The sequence below is a fragment of the Fukomys damarensis genome, unplaced genomic scaffold (assembly GCF_012274545.1).
Source record: "Fukomys damarensis isolate Sample0158 unplaced genomic scaffold, DMR_v1.0_HiC HiC_scaffold_10, whole genome shotgun sequence".
NCBI classification, from domain to species: Eukaryota; Metazoa; Chordata; class Mammalia; order Rodentia; family Bathyergidae; genus Fukomys; species Fukomys damarensis.
The window spans coordinates 28,412,124-28,432,638 of record NW_022900922.1 but is presented as its reverse complement, the minus strand read 5'-3'; the positions used below and the strand labels follow the sequence as shown (position 1 = coordinate 28,432,638).

At 39.4% G+C, this 20,515-nt stretch overlaps 1 protein-coding gene across 4 annotated transcripts in view; it reads left to right on the top strand.

The window, feature by feature from the left end:
* Phactr1 (phosphatase and actin regulator 1) overlaps window positions 1-20,515 on the top strand; it is a 514,585-nt gene that overhangs the window by 38,261 nt on the left and 455,809 nt on the right. For all 4 annotated transcript variants that reach the window (XM_010622877.3, XM_010622876.3, XM_010622879.3 and 1 more), the window contains one exon: window positions 8,969-9,115. In XM_010622877.3, coding sequence (XP_010621179.1) covers window positions 8,969-9,115 — 147 coding nt within the window. The remainder of the gene's footprint in view (window positions 1-8,968; window positions 9,116-20,515) is intronic.

The window sequence follows — 20,515 nt, the reverse complement described above, 5'->3', positions numbered from 1 at the left end:
TAATCCTAGCACTTGCGAATTTGAGGCAGGAAGATTGCTATGAGTTCAAGACCAGCCTGAGCTACAGAATGAGTTCCAGAGCAGTCTGATCTACATAGTGAGACCCTGTCTCAAAAAACCACACCTTCTTTATCCAATTACCAGTTGATTGGCATTTGGGCTGTTTCCAGGATTTAACTATTACAAACTGTGCTGCTATAAGCATGGGTGTGCATGTATTGCTGTGCTATGATGCTTTTAATTCTTTTGGGAAGATACCAAGAAGGGGAATAGCTCGGTGAAATGGAACCTCTGGTTTTAGTGCTTTGAGGAATCTCCACACTGATTTCCACAGTGGTTGCACCAGCGTACACTCTCAACAAAAGAGGAGAAGGGCTCCTTTTTCTCTACATCCCTGCCAGCATTTGTTATTGATTTCTTGATAGCAGCCATTCTTTCTGGAGTGAGGTGGAATCTCAGCTTGTTTTCATTTGCATCTCTCGAATGACCAGTGAGGTTGAACACTTTTTCATATATTTATTTGCTGCTTCTACTTCTTCATCTGAGAAGTCTCTATTCATTTTAAAGGCACATTCTTGGACTGCATATTTAAATTTAGGGTTTGGTTGTTTTTCGTTTGTTTGTTTAGTTCTTTATATATTGTAGATGTAGGCCTTTGTCTGAAGAACAACTGGTAAAGTTTTTCCCACAGTGTGGGTTGTCTCTTCACTCTGTTGGTCTTTTCTCTTGCTATGCAAAAGCTTTTAAATAAGATGAGATCCCAGTTGTTGATTCTTTGTGATAGTTCCCATGTCAATTTTTAAGAAAAATTCAAGGACCTCTGATAAATCTAGAACTGTTACTCTTCATATCAAAACTGTGTTTTCCCCCAGCCCACGGAAATATCTGACAATGATAATTTTTAAAGAAAATTTAAAATAAACATGGAGTATCACTTCTAATCTTTGAAAATGCTCCAAAATAAAAACAAAGAAATATTTTTTCCAGCACTCTAACTTTCAGTAGGACTAAATGAAAACCTACAGAAGAGTTGCACACATAAAATAGTACAAAGAGCACAGAGGTACTCTTTACTCAGATTCACTAATGACATTTTATCCAATTTTCTCCCTCCTATTTCCATAATTTCTGACTTTTATCTCTATGTGTCTATCTAGAATACAAATACATGTGTGCATCTGTGTGTGTCTACATTTATATTTTTCTTTTTTGGTATTATGGGGGATCAAATTCAGGACCTTGTGCTTGTGAGGCACCACTGAGCTAAATCCCCGGCCCCTACATTTATATATTTCTGAACCATTATGGCTTTGTATTTCTCTCACGTTGGTGTACATTTTCTAAGAACTGGGATTTTTATCTTCATCACCACAACACACCTATAAATTTAACATTAACACTTTAATTTAAACTCTTCCACGTCTTCCTCACTTTCTCATCACTAGGAAAAAATACCTGATGGCCACAATTTAAGGGAGGTTTATTCTGCTTCATGATCGTGGTCCATGGTCAGGTGGCTCCACCGCAGAAACGGATGGCAGTGGGGCCTGGCAGAGGAAGCCTGCTCGGCCCCCAGAACCGGGGAAGCAGAGAGGCAAGGGAGGAACAAGGTGGACAGGAATCTGCTTTTCAGGACACCCCTTACCCAGTCTCCCACCTCCAACCAAGTCCCAGCTCTTAACACTGTATTTAGCTATTAGTTTATCAGTGGATGAACTCCCTGGGGAACACAGCACCCCTGAGATCCAATCACCTTCCACACACACGTGAGAATTTGGAGGGTATTTTAGATCTAGATCATAATACTCATCAATCTTCTATCACAGCATATGAGCCTTGCTTATTCTTGAACTCCATAAAAGTGGATGTATACAATATATTCTCTTTTAAAAATGGAACGATCAACACTACATCTGTAAGATTCCTCACATTGTTACTTATAGCCATAATTTGTTCTTTTTCATTTTTATATAGTATGATACTCAGAGTATTACAATTACTTTTATACTTTTTCCACTGATGGCCATCTGGACTGTTTCTGGTTTGGGCCATTTTAAGAAAATCTATTATGGACATGCTTGGAGATATATATATATAGATATATTTATATATCTATATCTATATCTATATATATATACACACACACACACACACACACACACATTGTTTTTATGCTATTGTAAATAGTATTTTAAACTTTATTTTTGAAATCTGGTAGTACATAGAAATAAAATTGATGTTTTATACTAACATTATACCCAGTGATGTGTGTGGATTCTTAAGGATTCTGTATGTACACATTCATAACAATTTTATTCTTGCTTTCAATCATTTTTTACCTCTTAAATGTTTATTTAAATGCATAGTTTTCCAAAATGAGTTTTGAGTTTATATTTGATGAACAATGTTTGAATACTCCAATTTTTCCATATCCTCAGCAATCACCAGAATTGAATGATTTTTAAATTGTAGCCACTGAGGTTACATTTTCAACATACCCATGAGTCCTTTCATATGCCCATTGGACACTTACAGAATGTCTTTTACTGAAGTGTCTAGTCAAGTCTTTCCATTATTGTTTAAGGATTTATTGTATATTCTGGCTCCAAGACTGCTGGTTTCCTTTTTCATTCTCATAATAGTTTTTCTTAAAAAGCTCATCATGCTTGTAGTTTATTTCTTCCAAGTTGTGGCATGTGTGAGAATAAAGAAGTTTATAGCATTCTGTTAATATTCTCTTACGGCTGAAGAAGCCATAGTGATAACCCCTATGTTACTGCTGAAGTTGATAAGTCGAATCTTCTCTTTTTATCATCTTTGTTACTCTTGCTACAGGCTAATCAACTCTATTGATTTTTTTTTTTTTGAGGAATGACTTTTTGTTTCATCTGTTGCTTTTCTATTTTAAATTTTATTGACTTCTGCTTTTATTTTTATTAATTCCTTCTTCTGCTTGCTTTGGATTTTTTTCTCCTCTTTTTCTAAATTTCTGAAGTGGGAGTTTTGATTATTGATTTGAGACCTTTCTTTTTCTCAAAGTAAGCATTTGATGTAGTATCGTAGGTGTATCCCACATATTTTGATATGTCACATTTAATGGTGTCTTTCAATAAGCCATTATTATTTTTATTGGCACTGTCATACTTTTCTTTTATGTTCAATGCTATTTAAAAATCCTTGCTAAAGCCATAAAAATATTTTCCTGTGAAAAAAATTTCCTCTAGAAATGTTAGTGTTTGTCTTTCACATGTAATCCGCAATCCATTTGGAGTTGAATCTTACATGTGGTATGAGGTAGGGATGAAACTTTATTTTCTTCTACCATGAGTATCCAAGAGACCAAGAAGTACTTATGAAAAAGCCCATCCTTTCCCCCACTATACTGCGGTCAGACTTTTGTCACAGTCAAATGACTTTTCATAGTTGACATTATTAGGATTTTCCACTCTCTTCCATTGGCCCATTTATCTTACATTCTCGCTATATTCTGTGCCTTTAAAATAATTATTAAAACTGTGTACTGTAAATCCTACAAGTTTCTTCTCCTTTGTCAAGATTGTGCAGGCTAATATTCTCCCTTTGTGTTTTCATCTGCAGTGTCAAATCAGCTTTTCAACTTCAAAGAAAAAAAATCTGAGACATGATTGGAATTTCATTGATAATATAGATCAATTTGCCTTAACAATATTGAGTCTTTCAAACTATGATCTTTTCAATCCTTGATGTTTTCAATCCTTGTGTATTTACCCCACTTCCAATTTACTTAGGCCTTCTTAACTTCTTTCAGCATATTTTCTAGATTTTCATGCAGAGGTCTTGCTTATCTTTTGTTAAATATATTGTTTTTTATGCTATTGTAAATAGTATTTTAAACTTTATTTTTGAAATTCGCTAGTACATAGAAATGAAATTGATGTTTTATACTAACATTATATCCAGTGATACTGTGGATTCTTAAGGATTCTGTATGTACACATTCATAACAATTTATTGAAAAATTCTAGTACATAGAAATGAAATTGATGTTTTATACTAACATTATATCCAGTGATACTGTGGATTCTTAAGGATTCTGTATGTACACATTCATAACAATTTTATTCTCACTTTCAATCATTTTTTACCTCTTAAATTTCTTGTGCTTACCTTCTTGCTATATCCAGGACTTCTAGTACAATGCTGAATAGAAGTAGTGACAGTGGACATAGATGGGACTTTTGAAAATCTACGTACAAGGATCTCAATCCTGAAATTCTAGTTCAGTAGGATTACATTAGGAGCCTAGAAAAATACACATTTTACAAGTATTCCAAGTACTCTGATATAGAATATTCTAGAAACACACTTTAAGCACTACTTTAGGGGATACATTTTACTCACCTGCACAATTTTCATAACAAAATTGGAAAAGTGCACCCTTATTTTTTCCTCCTTTCCCCACCTCCAATATCCATGCATTGATAGATATATAAAATATTTTTTGAAACCATATTGTGCTTCTTCTTTTGTTTTGCTTCTAGCTCTGGAAATAATATACATGTAAGGGTCTGAAGTTTTAAATGATTGACTGGCTTTGGAAAGCAAAAAATATTTGTTCCTAGGTAAACAGTTATATTTTAGAAAAAAAAAGCAATAATTTTCAAAAACTGTATTTGTATATTGTTGAGGTCACTGTTGCATTCAATCCTTTCTATATATGTACTCATATCCACTCCAGTGCACACCTAGAAATGTAGGCATTGTCACATGGTGGAATAAGCATGGGAGAAACCAGATTTGGGAGGATTCAGGTTCATAAAATAGACTTATATAATATAAAATCACTTTAAAGAAGTAGAGATACCAAGGGTCTAGTCACAGATCAAAGGGGGATATGTATTTTTTAGATTAAGAGATAAAAGATATCACCGATGTTTATTGAAAGGAGTAGAAATATAAGAATAGCTACAAATAATTATAGAGTTGGGACTAGGTAGGACCTTTAAGATTATGTTATTTGACCCTTGTATTTTTATGGGTGACTTAACTGAGGCCCAGACTGACAGAGTGATTTATCCAATGTCACCTGGTGATGGAGTGGTGATCCTAGGATCTGCACTGGCCATCCCTGACTCCCATCCCCTTATTCTTTCCCTGATGCCATCAGATACTTTATCATACAGAATCATGAATATAACAGGAATCTCCAGGAATAAAGACTGGAGATATATGACAAGTCTACAAAAAGGAGCCCTTCAAATAGGATGAGAGTGGGGTACAAGAAAACTGATTTTGTGAAAGGACTGTTAGAGCGAAAGATAAATGTGAGAGAGAGGGTGAAGGGAAAAGAAACAAAAAATTAATTAAAGGCAAAGTAAATGGAAGATGATCTTCCAATGGAAGATAATCAGGAATGAAATGTCATACAAGAATTCAAGAGCATGGAAAAAAAGGATAAAGTATTTTATGTCCATTTTCATCAAAAGTAGATCTTTCTAGAATTACTTCAGTAACAAAAGAGTCAGTAATGGAATAGTATGAAAGTACAAGTAAACATTTTTGAAGAGGGATAAATCTCAGGTAGTAAAAATATTAAGTTCCTAGGTATCTTAGTCACTTTCTCATCACCGAGACATAGTACCTGGTACCTGCAATGTAAAGGAAAGGGATATGTGGCTCAGTTTGTAGAGGTTTCAGTCCTCAGTTGGCTGCTTCCAAGGTTGGCTGGCATGGCAGAGGGGTATGACAGAAGAGAAAGAGCTCATGGTGTGGCAGGCAGGAAGGAGAGAGGGACAGAGGGACAGAAGGAGACGAAGACAAAGAGACGGAGACTGAGAGACCAAGAGAGAAGGGAGGGAGACATGACATCCCTGGCCACACCCCTAGCAACCCAGGGACCAGGCTTTACCTCCCATCATCATGTTTAGTTTTAAATTCACCATACCTCCATGGTCTCATCATTCCTAAAAGCCCCACCTATGAGTTCATGAGCCCTTGTTGTGGACAGCTAGGTATAAACCATAACACCAGTCCTCTAAAGTGGTAAATGAACATGAAACAGTAATTCAAAGATGTATGTCTCTATATCAAAACATTTGCTAACAAAATCAGAGCAACATTGGAAAGTGTAAGGCTGGCTATTCCTCCAAATGACTGAAGCATTTTTCTATAAATCTGGATAATGAATAAAAATACAAAGTGATGGGAAATCCCAAACATTTGGAACAAATCACAGAGCATTATTTCAATGGGGATATAGTTTATAAAACTGTGTGAGTTTATTTCCTTACTATTTGCACTCTCTTAAGAACCTAAACCTAAATGTTATAATTATACCATGGGTTTACAGCCTGGTTAACATGTGAAAGTATTAACTTTCATAATTCATTTGATCAGCAAAGATCCCTCTTGTTGTCTCTTGCAATAAGAGGATCTGTTGTTAATCTGCATTTAAGAGAAAATAAATGTGATACAGTGGTAAGGCAGATGTCTTAGAACAGTGAATTTAGAATGTGGCTAGTGCACCAAATAAATGTACTAAGAAAATCAATACACAATCAGTATTCCATATCCACGAGTTCTACATATACAAAATCAACAGTAACATTAGAAAAAAATCACATCCAAATATTTTGTTCTTATCCTCTGAACAACACAGTATAACAATTATTTAGACAGCATTTATGTTATAAGAATTATATATAATCTAAGGATTATGTAAAGCATACAATAAGATGCGTATAATTCTATGTAAATGCTATGCTGTTATATATGAGAGACTTGAAAATTTGAGGATGTTGGTTTCTCTGGCGGGCTGAGGAAAGTCCTGCAACCAATCCTCTGTGGACATTGAGTGCTCACTAAAGACTAAGACTTGAAATCAGGCAGACATGGACTAAATTGGCTCCCAGTTTAGTCACTCGTTTGTTATCTAGCCCTCCTCTCTGCTTTTCTCTTCTCTCCATGTACTCTCCCCACCTTCCCTCCTTTCCTTCATTCAAAAATATCAGTAGAGCACTTACTATGTGCTAGGTTAATGTCATAAATACATTCTTAGGGAGAACATGAAAAGTACATAGCAAAGAAATTTGTCATGTACTCATTCATGGGAGCATAGATACAGGTGCAGAAATGAGCCAGACTCAGGCCAGTTCCCAGTAGACTAAAAGTAGAGAATGGAAGACAGGATTTAAGGACCAATTGAAGTGAAATTGCCAAGAGCCCTGAATGCAACAAGCAGTTTCAGATTAGAATTGACTAAGGACTGGGATTTAAGTGGCGAGGGAGGCAGTCCAGCACCGGAAGGCCAAAGGAGGGGACAATTTCAAGAGGGACAGATTGCTAAATACTTCAAAGAAACCAAAAAAGAGGATGGATGTAATTGTTAGAAAGACATTGACCTCTTAAAATAGTGTTAATGGAGCGAGGCAATAGAAACCAGGACTGGGATGAAAGAAGGGAATTGAGAGTAAAAACTGGAGCCAGGGAATCCTAGAATCCCATGGGACTCTACACAGAATGACAAGGAAATGGTGTGGTGGAGACAGAGGAAGCTGCAAGGTCAAAGGCAGACACATTTTCCCTAACATGAAGAATGCAAAAGACCAGTGAAGGTTCTAGGATGAGGAAATATAGAGGGGAGGGAAGCTGAGGTAGAGAAGGAGGCTGGCAGAGTCAGGGTGGCAGAGGGACTCTGAAGGACATGACCCACGCTGAGGGTTCCTTTGTACCAGAAGGTACCAAGGTAAGGTTATCTCTACCCTGGCTGAGAGCACTTATTAGATAGAAGAGTAGCAGCATCGGGGCACAAAAAGACCAAGTGATAGAAGTTGCAAAAAGACAAACATGAAAGAGTTTAGCTCATCAATAGGCCCAGTGGGAGCATCAAACCATTCTGATTCACACCTCAGAAACCTTTCTGCTGCCTCTTCTGTGTTTCAGGGAGCAGTGTGGGGCAGCAGTGTGAACGTTCAAAGGATAAAAAACCCCTTGATCTTCACCTCTCCTTCAGAAACAATGACACGGGATGGTAGAGAGTACAGGTCCAATCCCAAGACTATCATTTGTGCTATACATAACCAAGTCAAGAGAAAATTGGAGGTTGAAATGAATGGGTATTTATGTAGAGATAAATACATCCTAGAAGTTAGCGGTTGTATCAAAGGGCCACTCAATTCTTTGAGAACATGCCTGCTCTGCGTGCAAAATTATCATTTCTAGAAATCTGACTGCCAAACTGCTTTCAAACTCAAGTACACTTTCTCTCTACTCCTCCACCTCTAAGTTGTAAGGGGCAGATAAGGAGCTACTGAGGCTCTCAGGTCCAAGTCTATTTCTATTTGAGATCTGGCTTGGGAGAAACTGGGCAGAGGGCTTCCCTGGGCACGATGCCCTCCCGAGGGGCTAAGTGAGCAGGGTTTGCAGCTTGGAGCTTGCCACCCAAGTGTAAAAGCCAAGAGAGCACCAAGGCTGCCCCACCCGGCCTGGCATCCCCAGACTAGAGACTCCCCTGGACAGGAGACCTGGGTGTGCACTTGACAAGTAGAGTAAGTGCGTTTGGCGGGAGAGGGCACGGTGCTGACTGGGCACCTTTGCTTTGGAGTCTTCCTTTTCGCAGGAGGCTCTCTGTGGCAACGCTGAAACCCGGGCTGTGGGCAGGAGGCGGGTGTCGGTGCAGAGCACTGACCCCTGGTGCTGTGCTGGCCCTGGGGTTAGGGGAGCACAGGACAGGGACAGCCTGGTCTCTGCTCCAGTCCATAAATCCTTAAAGGGTTTTCTTTCTCTCCCTTCACCCTTTTCTCTCCTTTGCTCTCTTTCTTTCCCTCTCCCTCTTTTTTTCCCTTTTCCCTCTCTTGCCCCCCTCCCTCCCGTCCCCTTCCCCTTCCCCTTCCTCTCCCATCCCCCTCTCCCTGTGCGTGAGCCTCTTTCTCTCCCCTCCTCCCCTTCTCCGCCTGCCTCCCTCCCTCTCTGCATCTCCTTCTCCTCTCAGCGCGCCGGGCGACCCTGCTCCTGCCTCCCACATTAATGGCGGCATCTTCGGAGGACGACATAGACCGGCGGCCCATCCGGAGAGTGCGCTCCAAGAGCGACACGCCGTACCTCGCCGAGGCCAGGATCTCCTTCAACCTGGGGGCAGGTGAGGACGCCCTCTCCTTCCTCTCCGCGCCACCAGCTCCTTCCCGCCCTCGCCGCTCCAGGCTGGCTCAGCCCCCGCCCCTTCTCGGTCCCCTCCCCAGACACCCTCCCCGCCCCTGACCACCAGCCGGGCGCTGCTCACAGCCGTCTTTGTGTGCAGGGCGTGTGCGAGCGCGTGTGCATGTGTGCGTGTGTGTGCGCGTTGCGGAGGTGGGGGAAGGTGGTGCGTGGAGCCCTCCACCCGCCCAGGAGCCGCACGCGGGCTTTCCCCTTCCAGGAAGAAAAGAAAGTGCTATCTGTACTAACAATGATCCCAGTAATCTCCCGGAGCCCCTGCGCCTGCCGTGGGCGGGGGTCTGGTGGGTGAGGCCGGCTGGCCCAGCTACTGCGGGATGGAACTTGTTGGTGACATTCAGACTCTGGTGCCTTTGACGGGAGACTGCTACCCGGCTTGCTGGCGCGAGGTTGAAGTGGAGAGAGGGGCGGGGCCGACCGCTGGGAACTGAACCTTTCCCAGGCTCTAAGCAGTCAGAGCAGTTGGAGAGCAGCCATGGTGGTGTTTGTCCTATGAAGGCATGGTCAACAGGACCCGTGGCGGGCGATCTGGTACTGTCCTTAGGGTTAGTGCGCAAAGTGGTCAAGAAAGAATTAAGTGAATAGTTAGCTGAGGAAGAGGAGGAAGGGGAAAAGGAGAGAGGATAGGAAGGAAGCTAGGAAGAGATGGAAGGAGAGAGGAAGGAGGCAAGGAAGAGAGAGGGAGGGAGGGAGGGAGGGAGGGAGAGAGAGAGTTAGGAAAGGACAAACAACAGTAAGGAGACTGAGGGCTGCCTCAGTTAGGAGTTGGGTCCACTTCATTACCTAATAAGAAATGCCAGAGTTCACTGTTCCCACAGCTGCTGCTGTTCCAAACTCACTCCTGATTAAGTTACTCTGGCCCTGGGAGGAAGTTGTTCACCACTAAATTCACAGTGCTGCCTTTGCCCCATGACTACTAAGCCTCAGCCCTAGCTCATGTCCCTTCCTCTCCAAAGTCTCTTACTATTCTAGCAACTCCAGTGCAACACGAGGGCTTGTTGCTGCAGACTTACTTCCAAAATAAGTTTTCAAAAGGAGACAATACCATTTTCTTTAAGAAACTAAACCTTGAAAGTGGAACTGAGTCAAATAAAATGGACGTGTGCATGTGTGTATGCGGGCGCCAGTGCAACGAAACCCTGCAAATGCTGAGTATTTTGCCTCCTCTTGAGGAGTTTGGGCAAAAGAGAACACTGAGCATGGAGAAGAAGCACTGTTTAGTAGGCACAAGGATGGAAGAAAGGGAATTGGATGTGTCAGAGTAGCCAAGTTGACTGGTGTGTGATGTTCCTGTCTTGGTGATTTGGTTTTTTAAATCATACACAACCCATTACTTCTGAGATGGTTACTTTTGACTTTGGGGCTCCAGAAAAGAGAACTTCACTGAGGAAGCTTTGGTTGGTTTTGGTGGCGTGCCGTAGTAGCTCATGGTGCTCATCTCAGAACTGTGAATCGAGAGTTTTCTGCTTGTATATTCCGCATTAAGCAGATGGGCACAGGGTGTGTTTTAATTGACAGAGAAGAGCTTCTTTCAGGGCCGAGGTTATTGTCACAACCCAGTGATACTAAGCATTACTCCATTGGGCCCTCTGACAACAAACTCAGCTATGATTCTTCAGTGTCTTTGGCTTAGTACAAAAGAAAAAGAGCTAAAGCGGCAGCTAGTAAAGGTGGTTTACCTTGTGGTACTACTTGTATAACAGAACAATAAAAAAAGGCCTAAATGAGAGTTTCAAGTTTCAGTTACTATTCAATTAAGTTGAACCACTTTGCCAACAGATTAAACCCAGTGACTTGCAATGTTTTATTCTGGTTAAATTGCTCTGGAGTCCAATTAAAAGATTGACTCAGGCAGGAGTTGTCTCCCTCTCATCTGGAAATAAGCACGCTAGATAAGTATCAAGTCCATTCTGTATATCTTTCAAAATACCCCTAAGTGCAAAGTGATAAGAGAGACTACAGAGAGAAAGAGAAATACTGCGGAAAGGACATTGGTGTAGTGGGAAGGGCATTTCCAGGAAGGCTTCTGTGCGCCAGGGGAGCTGTCCTATCCCTGTGGTGCTGAAGCGAAGACCAGGTAGCCAGAGACATTGCAAGATGGACAGAGGAGGGAAGCGCACTGGGCGCTCTCCGTGATGGTACTGGGGGAAATGAGGGAGATCTGGACACCAAAAGCTTTTCTATCCCTGCCCACCTACATTTGCCGCCTGTTTACTACTCTTCACGCCTACTGCTGCACTGTTCAAATCAGGCATTCTTTTGCTCTAATCTTGCACCCGCTGCTCACTCCTGGGGCTTTGTTTATTTTCCAGATGGTTTCTGGTTGCTTTCCTAACAAAGTAAGATGCACTTGCAGATGTGCCTTTCCCCTGCATTTAAAAGTAATTGTAACCCCTGATTTTAAAAAGCAAGCAGCCTTGTTTATCTCCTTGAGCAGCAAGTTGTAATTAAACTATTAATGTTATTATCAGTATTGGGGGACACGGAAGCCTGCAAACTCCCAATAAATTACATAATCTGGGTACAGTGACTCTTGTTTGTCTCATGATAGCAATTTATACACAACTTAGCAAGTAGGGATTCGTTTGCCCTTGCTTTCCATTTCTCTCATATCCTCAAATACTCATTTATTGTTTATTCTTTCCAGAGAAATTCTTCATTGTTTTAAACTACTCCATTAATTATACATAAATCCGTCTTTAGTATTTTAGAGGCTTAGGACTTCTTCAAGGAAATAAAATTACATATATTGATTTTACTTAGCTGTCATAAAATCATTTGGCCACCAAATTTCTTCCACTTATGTGTACAGTTGCTAAAGAAAGTAAACTGAGCAGTTTGCAAATGAATGAACTGCTAAAACATTACTTACACCCTGCCCATGATAGCACTTAATAATATGTTGAAAAGAATGCCACAGCTTGAGTGAAGGATATATTCTTTCACCAGTAGTACTACATCAGTCAAAGTAGAGCACCAAAATGTGGGTCCTCCGTCACTGCCTGAAGATGTTAATTTCAAGGTTCAATCTCACCTGAAAAAGTTTAGAACAGAAATTTTGTAAGGCATGTATTTTATTTCTCTGAAAGAACTTTCTGGATTTTAAACTTCTGCTCAGCATTTAGAAGATGCACATAATAATTGCTGTGAAAAAGGTATAAATGCTGAAAGAAAATAAGTGACTGTATTTGCGGAAGGTGATCCAGACCTCATTTAAAACTCAGGAAATGGGTTTATTTCCTGAGAAATTCAAATGTGTTAAAAAGACTTTCTGTAGTAGAAGAGTATGTTCACACATTAGTAGCAAATGTTTCAGATTGTGTTCTCACTTAGTAATGAACATCATTGACATTTAGCTTGAAAGAATTCACCCTGTCCTAGGAAGTCAATCTCCCTGCATTGATGTGAATGTGGTGAGGATTTTCAGCTCATGTGGCAGCTTCTTTCCTCTCTTTTGATATATTTTATTTATCTTTATACTGACAAAACAAAGAAGGGTATCCAGTACATATAAAGTGCTAAACTGAAAAGTTCTCTCTAATTACACATTAAAGTAAATGAGAGTGTTATGATAAGGAGAAGTTAATTAAGCACATCTAACACTTCTTAAAGGGGTATCAAAGAAGGAAGACTAATCATCCTGATGATTTAGGAGTCTTTAAATCACAGAAACAATGTCAGGCAATACTGAAAAGAATAAGTACTTTTATAGCCATAAAGTGGGTTACACTTTATTGACATTTCAGAAAGGCTTTGTGTGGGGGAGACTTTCAAATGCATAACACCACACTCTAGCATGCTTATGCTCTTTGTAGAGCTGAAATCCATTTTGATGCCTAATATCACCCAAGCATAGCTGTTTCTGACTTCCTCTGGTCTCTTCCACTATGTCAGGCCAAAAGATAAAGGCAGTCAGGATTGGCTTGCACTAGTGAGGGCATAAATAGCAATATGAAGTTAAAAGTCGAGCCTCAGAAGACATATTTTCTCCTTTATTGGGAAGGAAAAATCTTTACCCGTCAGCCAAATTATGAAAACCCATGGCCCTAAAAAGTGGCAGCTCAGAATATACTATCATCATTTAGCATTGGAAACTGTCCCTGGATGAACTGGGAATGTTTTTATGTTAAAATGAGATTGTTTCATCAACCCAAAACATGGTAATAATCCTCCTTTATTATTTCACTGAAGAAACATAGTGTATTCCTCACAATGTTTTTGTTACTGATTTCAAATTGAAAGCAGGACTCTGCAGTTATAGCTTTTTATGTGGTGGCTCAAACAATTCTTTTAGGAGTTTGTTTCCCAGGTTCAGCAGCTGGAATTCAAAAGACTGAGGACATCACTGAGCTTTCCACTTTATGGGCTGAAGTTAAAACTTAGATCACCTGATAGCCTGTTCTCATGCACTAAGGTGGTGCTGATAAAGGTCACCCCAGATAAAAGGAATAAATATAAACAAGTTACAGGAAAGTAAATAGTAAACAGTATGAATAAATGGGTAAATGTTGAGCTTGGCCTTTCACCACATCACTGTTTCCACTACCACTTCCATATTTCTGAGACAACTAGAAGAAAAAATCTGTATTGGGTAATTAAAAGTCCTTTGGATCTATGGTCTGAGCATTATTATTATTTTTAAAAAACATCAAAGGATTATATTTAGTATTATGGCCAAATGGTAAATTATCCTTTGGTTTATCTGTACATGTCTATATAATTTAATTTAATTTAATGGAAGCACACAGAGGCATGTTTTATATGAAAAAATGTGAAGTAGAGTCCAAAGAAGTTTATTCTAATGAATCTCTTTAGTATGGCTGTGGGCAAATTATCTAACCTTTCAGAGCTTCATTCTTTCCCCTCTAATATGAGGAATATAAATTTAAAATCTCTAAAGCCATCTCCAGTCTAAAAATAACTTGTGTTTCTTCTCACTTTGGCTGTATTATTGAATATGAACTATACCACTGATTTAATATACAGTGTAGTCTTGCCTATGATGCATACAAAATAAAAGAATTACAATAAGAATGAAAATAGCTGGTTATAGCAAAGTGGTGTCCAATCTTAAAAGAATAAACATATATTGTATAGACACTCCTACATTTAAAATATTTTAAATTTGAATATCAAAGATTAGTCTGCAGCAGGCTAATGCTCTAAAAGATTTGTTGCATTATTGAGTAAAATATTGGCAAAAATCACAGGAATGAGTGGAGAGTGAGTAAGCAAAATACGACTCTACTTTCTAATTGACATTTCAACTCCTTTAGCATGTTCTCTTTTATAATTAAAATTAAATGGATATGTGAGAACTGTATTTTCCCTTTAACCTTTTAGATTGCCAGGGGAGGTAGACATGTATGTGGATTAGCTAGACAGAGGGTTCAGAACTGTTGCAATGTACTTCTGGAGAATCCGCAGAGGGTTATCCTAACCCAGGCATTGACCTGGCATGCATTACACAGAACTACTGTCCTTTTTTCTTCATAGCCAGATAGGGTATTGATCATAATAAATACAGCAATTGCACGTTAGTACATTTTCATACCTAAAGCAAATATTTTAAACATTACTTATGGAGTTGTTCTTTGATAAGTGCAACTTAAATTCATAGCCATTATTTAGGATACAAGAAAAAGAATTAAACTTTGTGTGTAATTTGCAGAGCCGACTTTTTCCCCCTTGACTTAATGAAATTAAGGGGACCATACTGTATAAGCAGTGAATGAAATGGATCTTGAGATACAGATACAACATGTTCCTCATTGTCTGCTACAACAGAAACTTGGGGTTTTGCAGTATATTTCATCACTATTCCTACCCATTTTGGTAGGTGATAAAGTGGATATAACTTAAAGGGAGGAAATAGAGCATGTTGACATTTTAAATACTTTATAAGTTTTTTATATAACGAAGGATAGTTAAATAAAAGACAAAATCAATTTTATAGCCTTATTGAACAGTGATGGACTCATGTGACTTTCTACAGAGGTAACCAAAAGACAATAGGAATGATCTCACCCTGGCAGCTATTTAACATTTATGGATATAAGTGCCGTGTAAAAGCTTGTAGGTTTCCTACTGAGTTTTCTCTGCAACATTTTCACATCCTCAACTAATAATTCAACAGCAGTCTCTGATAGTAAATACTTCAGGTTTAGCTGTAGACACAAGGCTTTGGCTTTGAAACTATTCTAAACTTCAATATGCTCATTTGCCATTTATAGATGTAGAAAGCCCCATTATTCTGGATTTCTACCAGCCAAACCACAAGTGGATCTAATATTAAATCATGGTTTAAACTAAGGTACAGAAAGAGCTTTACTACTCTTGAGTGCTTCCCTTATTTCACCTATACCGTTTGGATGTGGGGTGGGTAAAATAGTGTGATACCATTTTTAGACACAATGTACATTAATGAACAAAAAAATAGCACCTTACCGTCACGAATTTTAACTTCTGGAAATGGCTCATGGACAATAAAAAACATGACATTGCGTATCCTTTACCCAAAATGCTTAGGAACAGAAGGGTTTCAGATTTTGGATTTTTTTGTTTTGTTTTGGATATTCACATGGACTTTTATCAGTTGAGTATTCTTAATCAAAAAATCCGAAAATATGATGATGTTGAAACAGTTTTGGGTTTTGGAGCATTCTGGATTTCGAATTCTTCAGATTAAGGATGGTTAACCTCTAATACATTAATAAATTATGTAGTATGTCATAAACTGTTACACATTCAGGCCAAAATGAAAAGAGCAGGCCAAGAGATTGAGATGTGCAGGAGCAATAAGAGTGGATTGTGGCATTGGCAACAGGGAGAAGGAGGTTGGTTAAAGTTCTGCAATGCAACTGAAGGAAAGAGTAACATCAATTTGGTGTGGAGGAGAAAGCAGAGGGAAGGCAAGAGTAAAGTCCTTAACCCAGGCATGTTCTGTGTTCTGCATGTAGCTGGGAGTCCCGTGTGGTTGGAGAGGAGTGAATGAGGAAGAAAGAGCGAGAGGAGGTTGGAAGGGCACAAGGGACTGGATCATACAGGGTCAAGTGGGCCCTGGATGGACTTTTACTTCACTCGTCATGAAGTGTGGGCAGCACGGTGTTTTGAGCACAGCAGGAACCACCTGAGAGGTTCACGAAGGATTCCCAATGTACTGTGTTAAGGAAAGACTGTCTCAGAGCAGAGCAGGGAGGAAACAGGCAATGCAGTTCAGAGGGCGTTTATTTAAATGATTTTACCGTCCACAGTTAGAAGAAAAAGAGCACTTGATTGTTGGTTTTCTAGTCACTCAGAGGAGCCATGGTGGCTCATCAGTGAGGTGCAGCCCAGCAGCAGGAAGTGGTCAGTCTCTGTAGGTCGTCCCCCAGGCTTCCTTGGTGGACTGCAAGTGGCTTGTGAAAGTGAAAATCAAGGATACTTCAAAGGTTGCCCTGATTGGGAGGATAGAAGGTTGTTGTGGTTACTGGACTCCAATACAAATGACTCAAGTGTGAAAGGTGTGCTAGACATTAAGACAAGGTATCAAATGGGCAGTTATACATGTCTCAATTTCAAAATGAGATTGGACTGGAAGCAATGTTTGAGCTATTAATATATATAAAGCATTTACTCTATATAGGCACATTGTACTAACATTTACTGTGCCAGTAACTTTTACAAGCATTTGCTCATTTATTTCTCACCATGGCCATAAGAGATTGGTGTTATTATTATTGACCTTCTTTTATCCACATGGACACTAAGCTGTAAAGAAGTTAAATAACTGAGGGAAGGTAGTATGGCTACTAAGAGGAAGGACTGGAATTGGAATCAGATTTTATATGACTTCCAAACCTACATTCTAAATGGCCATGATTCACCCCGGGAGAGAATGCTATTACCAGCTTCACTCAGAGGTCACATTTACAACTGAACATAGGTGAAAAAAAGAGATGAATTGGGGAAATAGACTCATTATTTTTAAAAATATAGGACTCATTGTAAGAAATAGTATATATGAAAAATATATAATAAAATCTTCCCCAAAATACCTCAGAAGTATTTAAGTGAAGGTCAAAGGTATAAATGTACTCTGGTATGTCCTGTATTATCCTGTACCACTCCCTCCCATTCCATGCTACCCTAACACATTTTGATCATTAAAATGCTGTAGCTGACCAATCTAAATGATTTCACAGCCCACAGTTAGAATAAAAGCAGTACTTAATTGGAGGTTTTCTAGAAGCTACTTCTAAAATCAGAAACAGTATCTGCAAAGAAACCCCTCTTGATTTTCAGAATGGCTAAGAGTGTCAAAAATTCATTCTCCTACCTGGACACGAGTTACAGTAAAAGAAAGAGAATCCCCAAATCAAGACCCACTTAAACTTCAGACACTTTAAGAATCTTTAAGATTCTCACTACATTAAGTATAGTTTTAAAAGGCCACAAAAGTCTTTTAATTTCTTTTAAAGTTAGAAGGAGGTCAAATGAATACAAAGCACCCTGAGGATTTTGTCTTTATACAGCTCGGTCATAAAATGCAATTTTACCACATTTGGTAACATGCACCACCACATTTGGTGGTGAAAGGGGTCCACAAAGACAAAGTGTTAACCCCCTTAAGTCATGATGAACCCTACAAAAAGGGGAGATAGAAGCACTGGGAAAGGCCCCTCTTTTCCACAGTACTACAATGGTTATGAAGCTGTACTCTGGAAAAGACTTCCTGGGTTCTGATCCCCAATGTGCCACTGACTAGCTGTGCAATTTGGGGAAAAAACAGTTAACTCTCTGTGCCTTGGTTTTCTCACTTGTAAAATAGGTCTAATGGTGGTGACCATCTGATTAGCTTGCTTTGAAGAACAAATAATTTAATGAATGTAGAATCCAGAATAATGCCTGGCATATAGTGAGTTCTCATTAGCAAAAAGTAGAGAAGAGGTTTATATTTCTCTCTTCTGCTTCATCTTTACTCTGTACTTTCAAGAGGACTACCCCCAAATTTGATTCCCTTTCTGGGGACCACATCTCACTTCATGAGAAAAACACACGAGTCCCAAATTCAGAAATGTTCACAGGAGAGTAGTTTTTCCTGGAGTTAAATTTCACTCTTATTCAATCCCTATTTCTTAAATCAAAAAAAAAAAAAGAATAAAATACTCCAAAATGAGAAAGGAAATCAGTCATCCCTAGACCCTGAAAATTCGAGAAAATTATACATAGAATAGTCTTATCTTCTGACTAAAATTGAGTGGAACCACCTTTGAGTATATATTACAAATGGCCACATGGAAGTCAGAAAACCTACTGGAAATTCTGACAATCCTCTGAACTTGGAGGAAATCTTGAACGACAAGGGAATAAAGAATAATAAAGAGATACCGAGAGAAGAGGGCAGGGAGGCTAAGATGGGCAAGGGGCAAGAGAGACAGCACACTTCAGTCTGAGAGGCTACCTGTATAGGTCAGGTGAGTACCTTAAAAAATAACCAGAACTTTAGCTTCGGAAAATTTAGAGGAAATTGCTCCTCTCCATATAATGGATAGAACATTCTATGATAGATTTCAAGATTTACTGGTTCCCAAACCCATGTTCACTGCTTAAGAGCAGAATCATTTCTTTACTCTGGGAAACTAATGTGTGGGTAACGCCCTGGCTAACTGTCAATGCTTCTTTGAGACCCAAATATGAAAATACTTTGCCAGCAGGCAAGGGCTACACAAAGGCCAGAAACAGATGTGGTCCAGGTGTGTGAGACAACTTTCCATGGCGAACTCCATTGAAAATAAGACAGAAATAAAATACCAACAGCAGACTAATTCTCCCTAATGTGTTGCTTTTCTGTCCCAAAAACAACCTAATAGTTCAAAGAGGCTAATTTAACTTAAATGTAGTCCATGTTTATGCCTCCACTCTTGATTGTTATCCTTGTACAAAATGCATCTCCTTAGAATATTATTGCTTAACCAAATTCTTGAAGTTTACAAGTGATTTTGAGTGGGAGAAAGTTTTACTTTCTTGGTACAGTCCAGACCGCACTTAGGCTTTCTACTTAGTGACAATACTGAAGAAGAATCCTAATGTTTTGAAGCTAAAAGTAACACAACCCCACACTCGGCCAAGTGGAAGGCCATGTGGGACGTTAGTCCAGCTTGGCACAAGACAGATCCGCAGCTAAATAACCAGGTGGTGTCCTTCGTTTGCAATCCCCTCTTATTTTTTTCTTCACCCTCTCCTTCTTCCCCCAACTGAATGCCCTAATTATTTGTTTGAACCGCACAAAAAACATAACCAGAAGTTTCTAAGCAAAACCATCCTTTTTGAGAAGGAGAGACTTAAATGTCCCCTGTGAATCTGCGGAAGTCTAGGGCTGTTCATTAACTCCCACTTACACCGTGGAATTACAGTTTGCACAGCTGTGGAGCCAGCTGCTCTCAGCTCACTGCAGACCCGGCCTCACCGCCTTGTGGCACCATCCTTGCTCTATCTGATCACAAGGCTGGCTGTAATCAGCAAAGAAGCAACTCTTTCAATATGAAAGTGACTTCAGCCGGCAGCTTTGGCACAGGACTTGACACTGCCTTATGTGTAAGGATACTTCAGGCTAGAAACCATTTCTCCACGTTCATATCATTCAGTTGAAAATTATGAGTGAGTGGGGGGTGTTCTTTACTTATTTATTGTCATTGAGTTTTACAGCTCAGAGACTCAAACTACTGATCTCATTCATAAAAGAAGTAAAAATTTTTAGCCAGTTGTTTGGGGCTGGAGCTTTAACACCAAAATCTTGTTAATCACTGATTCCTTATTATACATAATTTATCACCTACCGTTTTCCTGCATGTAATTCACTGTTTTTGACATAACATTCATAAAAAACATTTGGTTAATGGCTTTCAAGCAAATTAGATGCTCAATATCATTGCAATGGTGCAGAATTTCTCAATGACTAAATCTTTTTTTCAAGTTATAAAGAGACTCAGGTATCATTCTTTTATCCTCTCATGGAGGAAGCACATTGTAAATATGCAGAGACAAATTATTAGTGTGGTTCCTGAGGTTTAGCCAAATGTGGTCCCTAAGCTCCACATATCACTCTGTCCTTACCTCTAAACCCTGCTCTTTCCGTGAGGCTGCCACACAGCCACGCCTGCAATCACTGCAAAGGATGCTCCCTGTGCTGTTTGGTTCATTTGAAAACTCTTTGTTTTTCAAAATTAATTCATATATTTGCACCTAATATCCTTTCAGGTATCTTAAGAACATGTCTATTTCTAAAGACAAAATCTTTACATTGATTTTTCTTATCCACTAAAATCTGAATCGTCAGGTCAAGCCA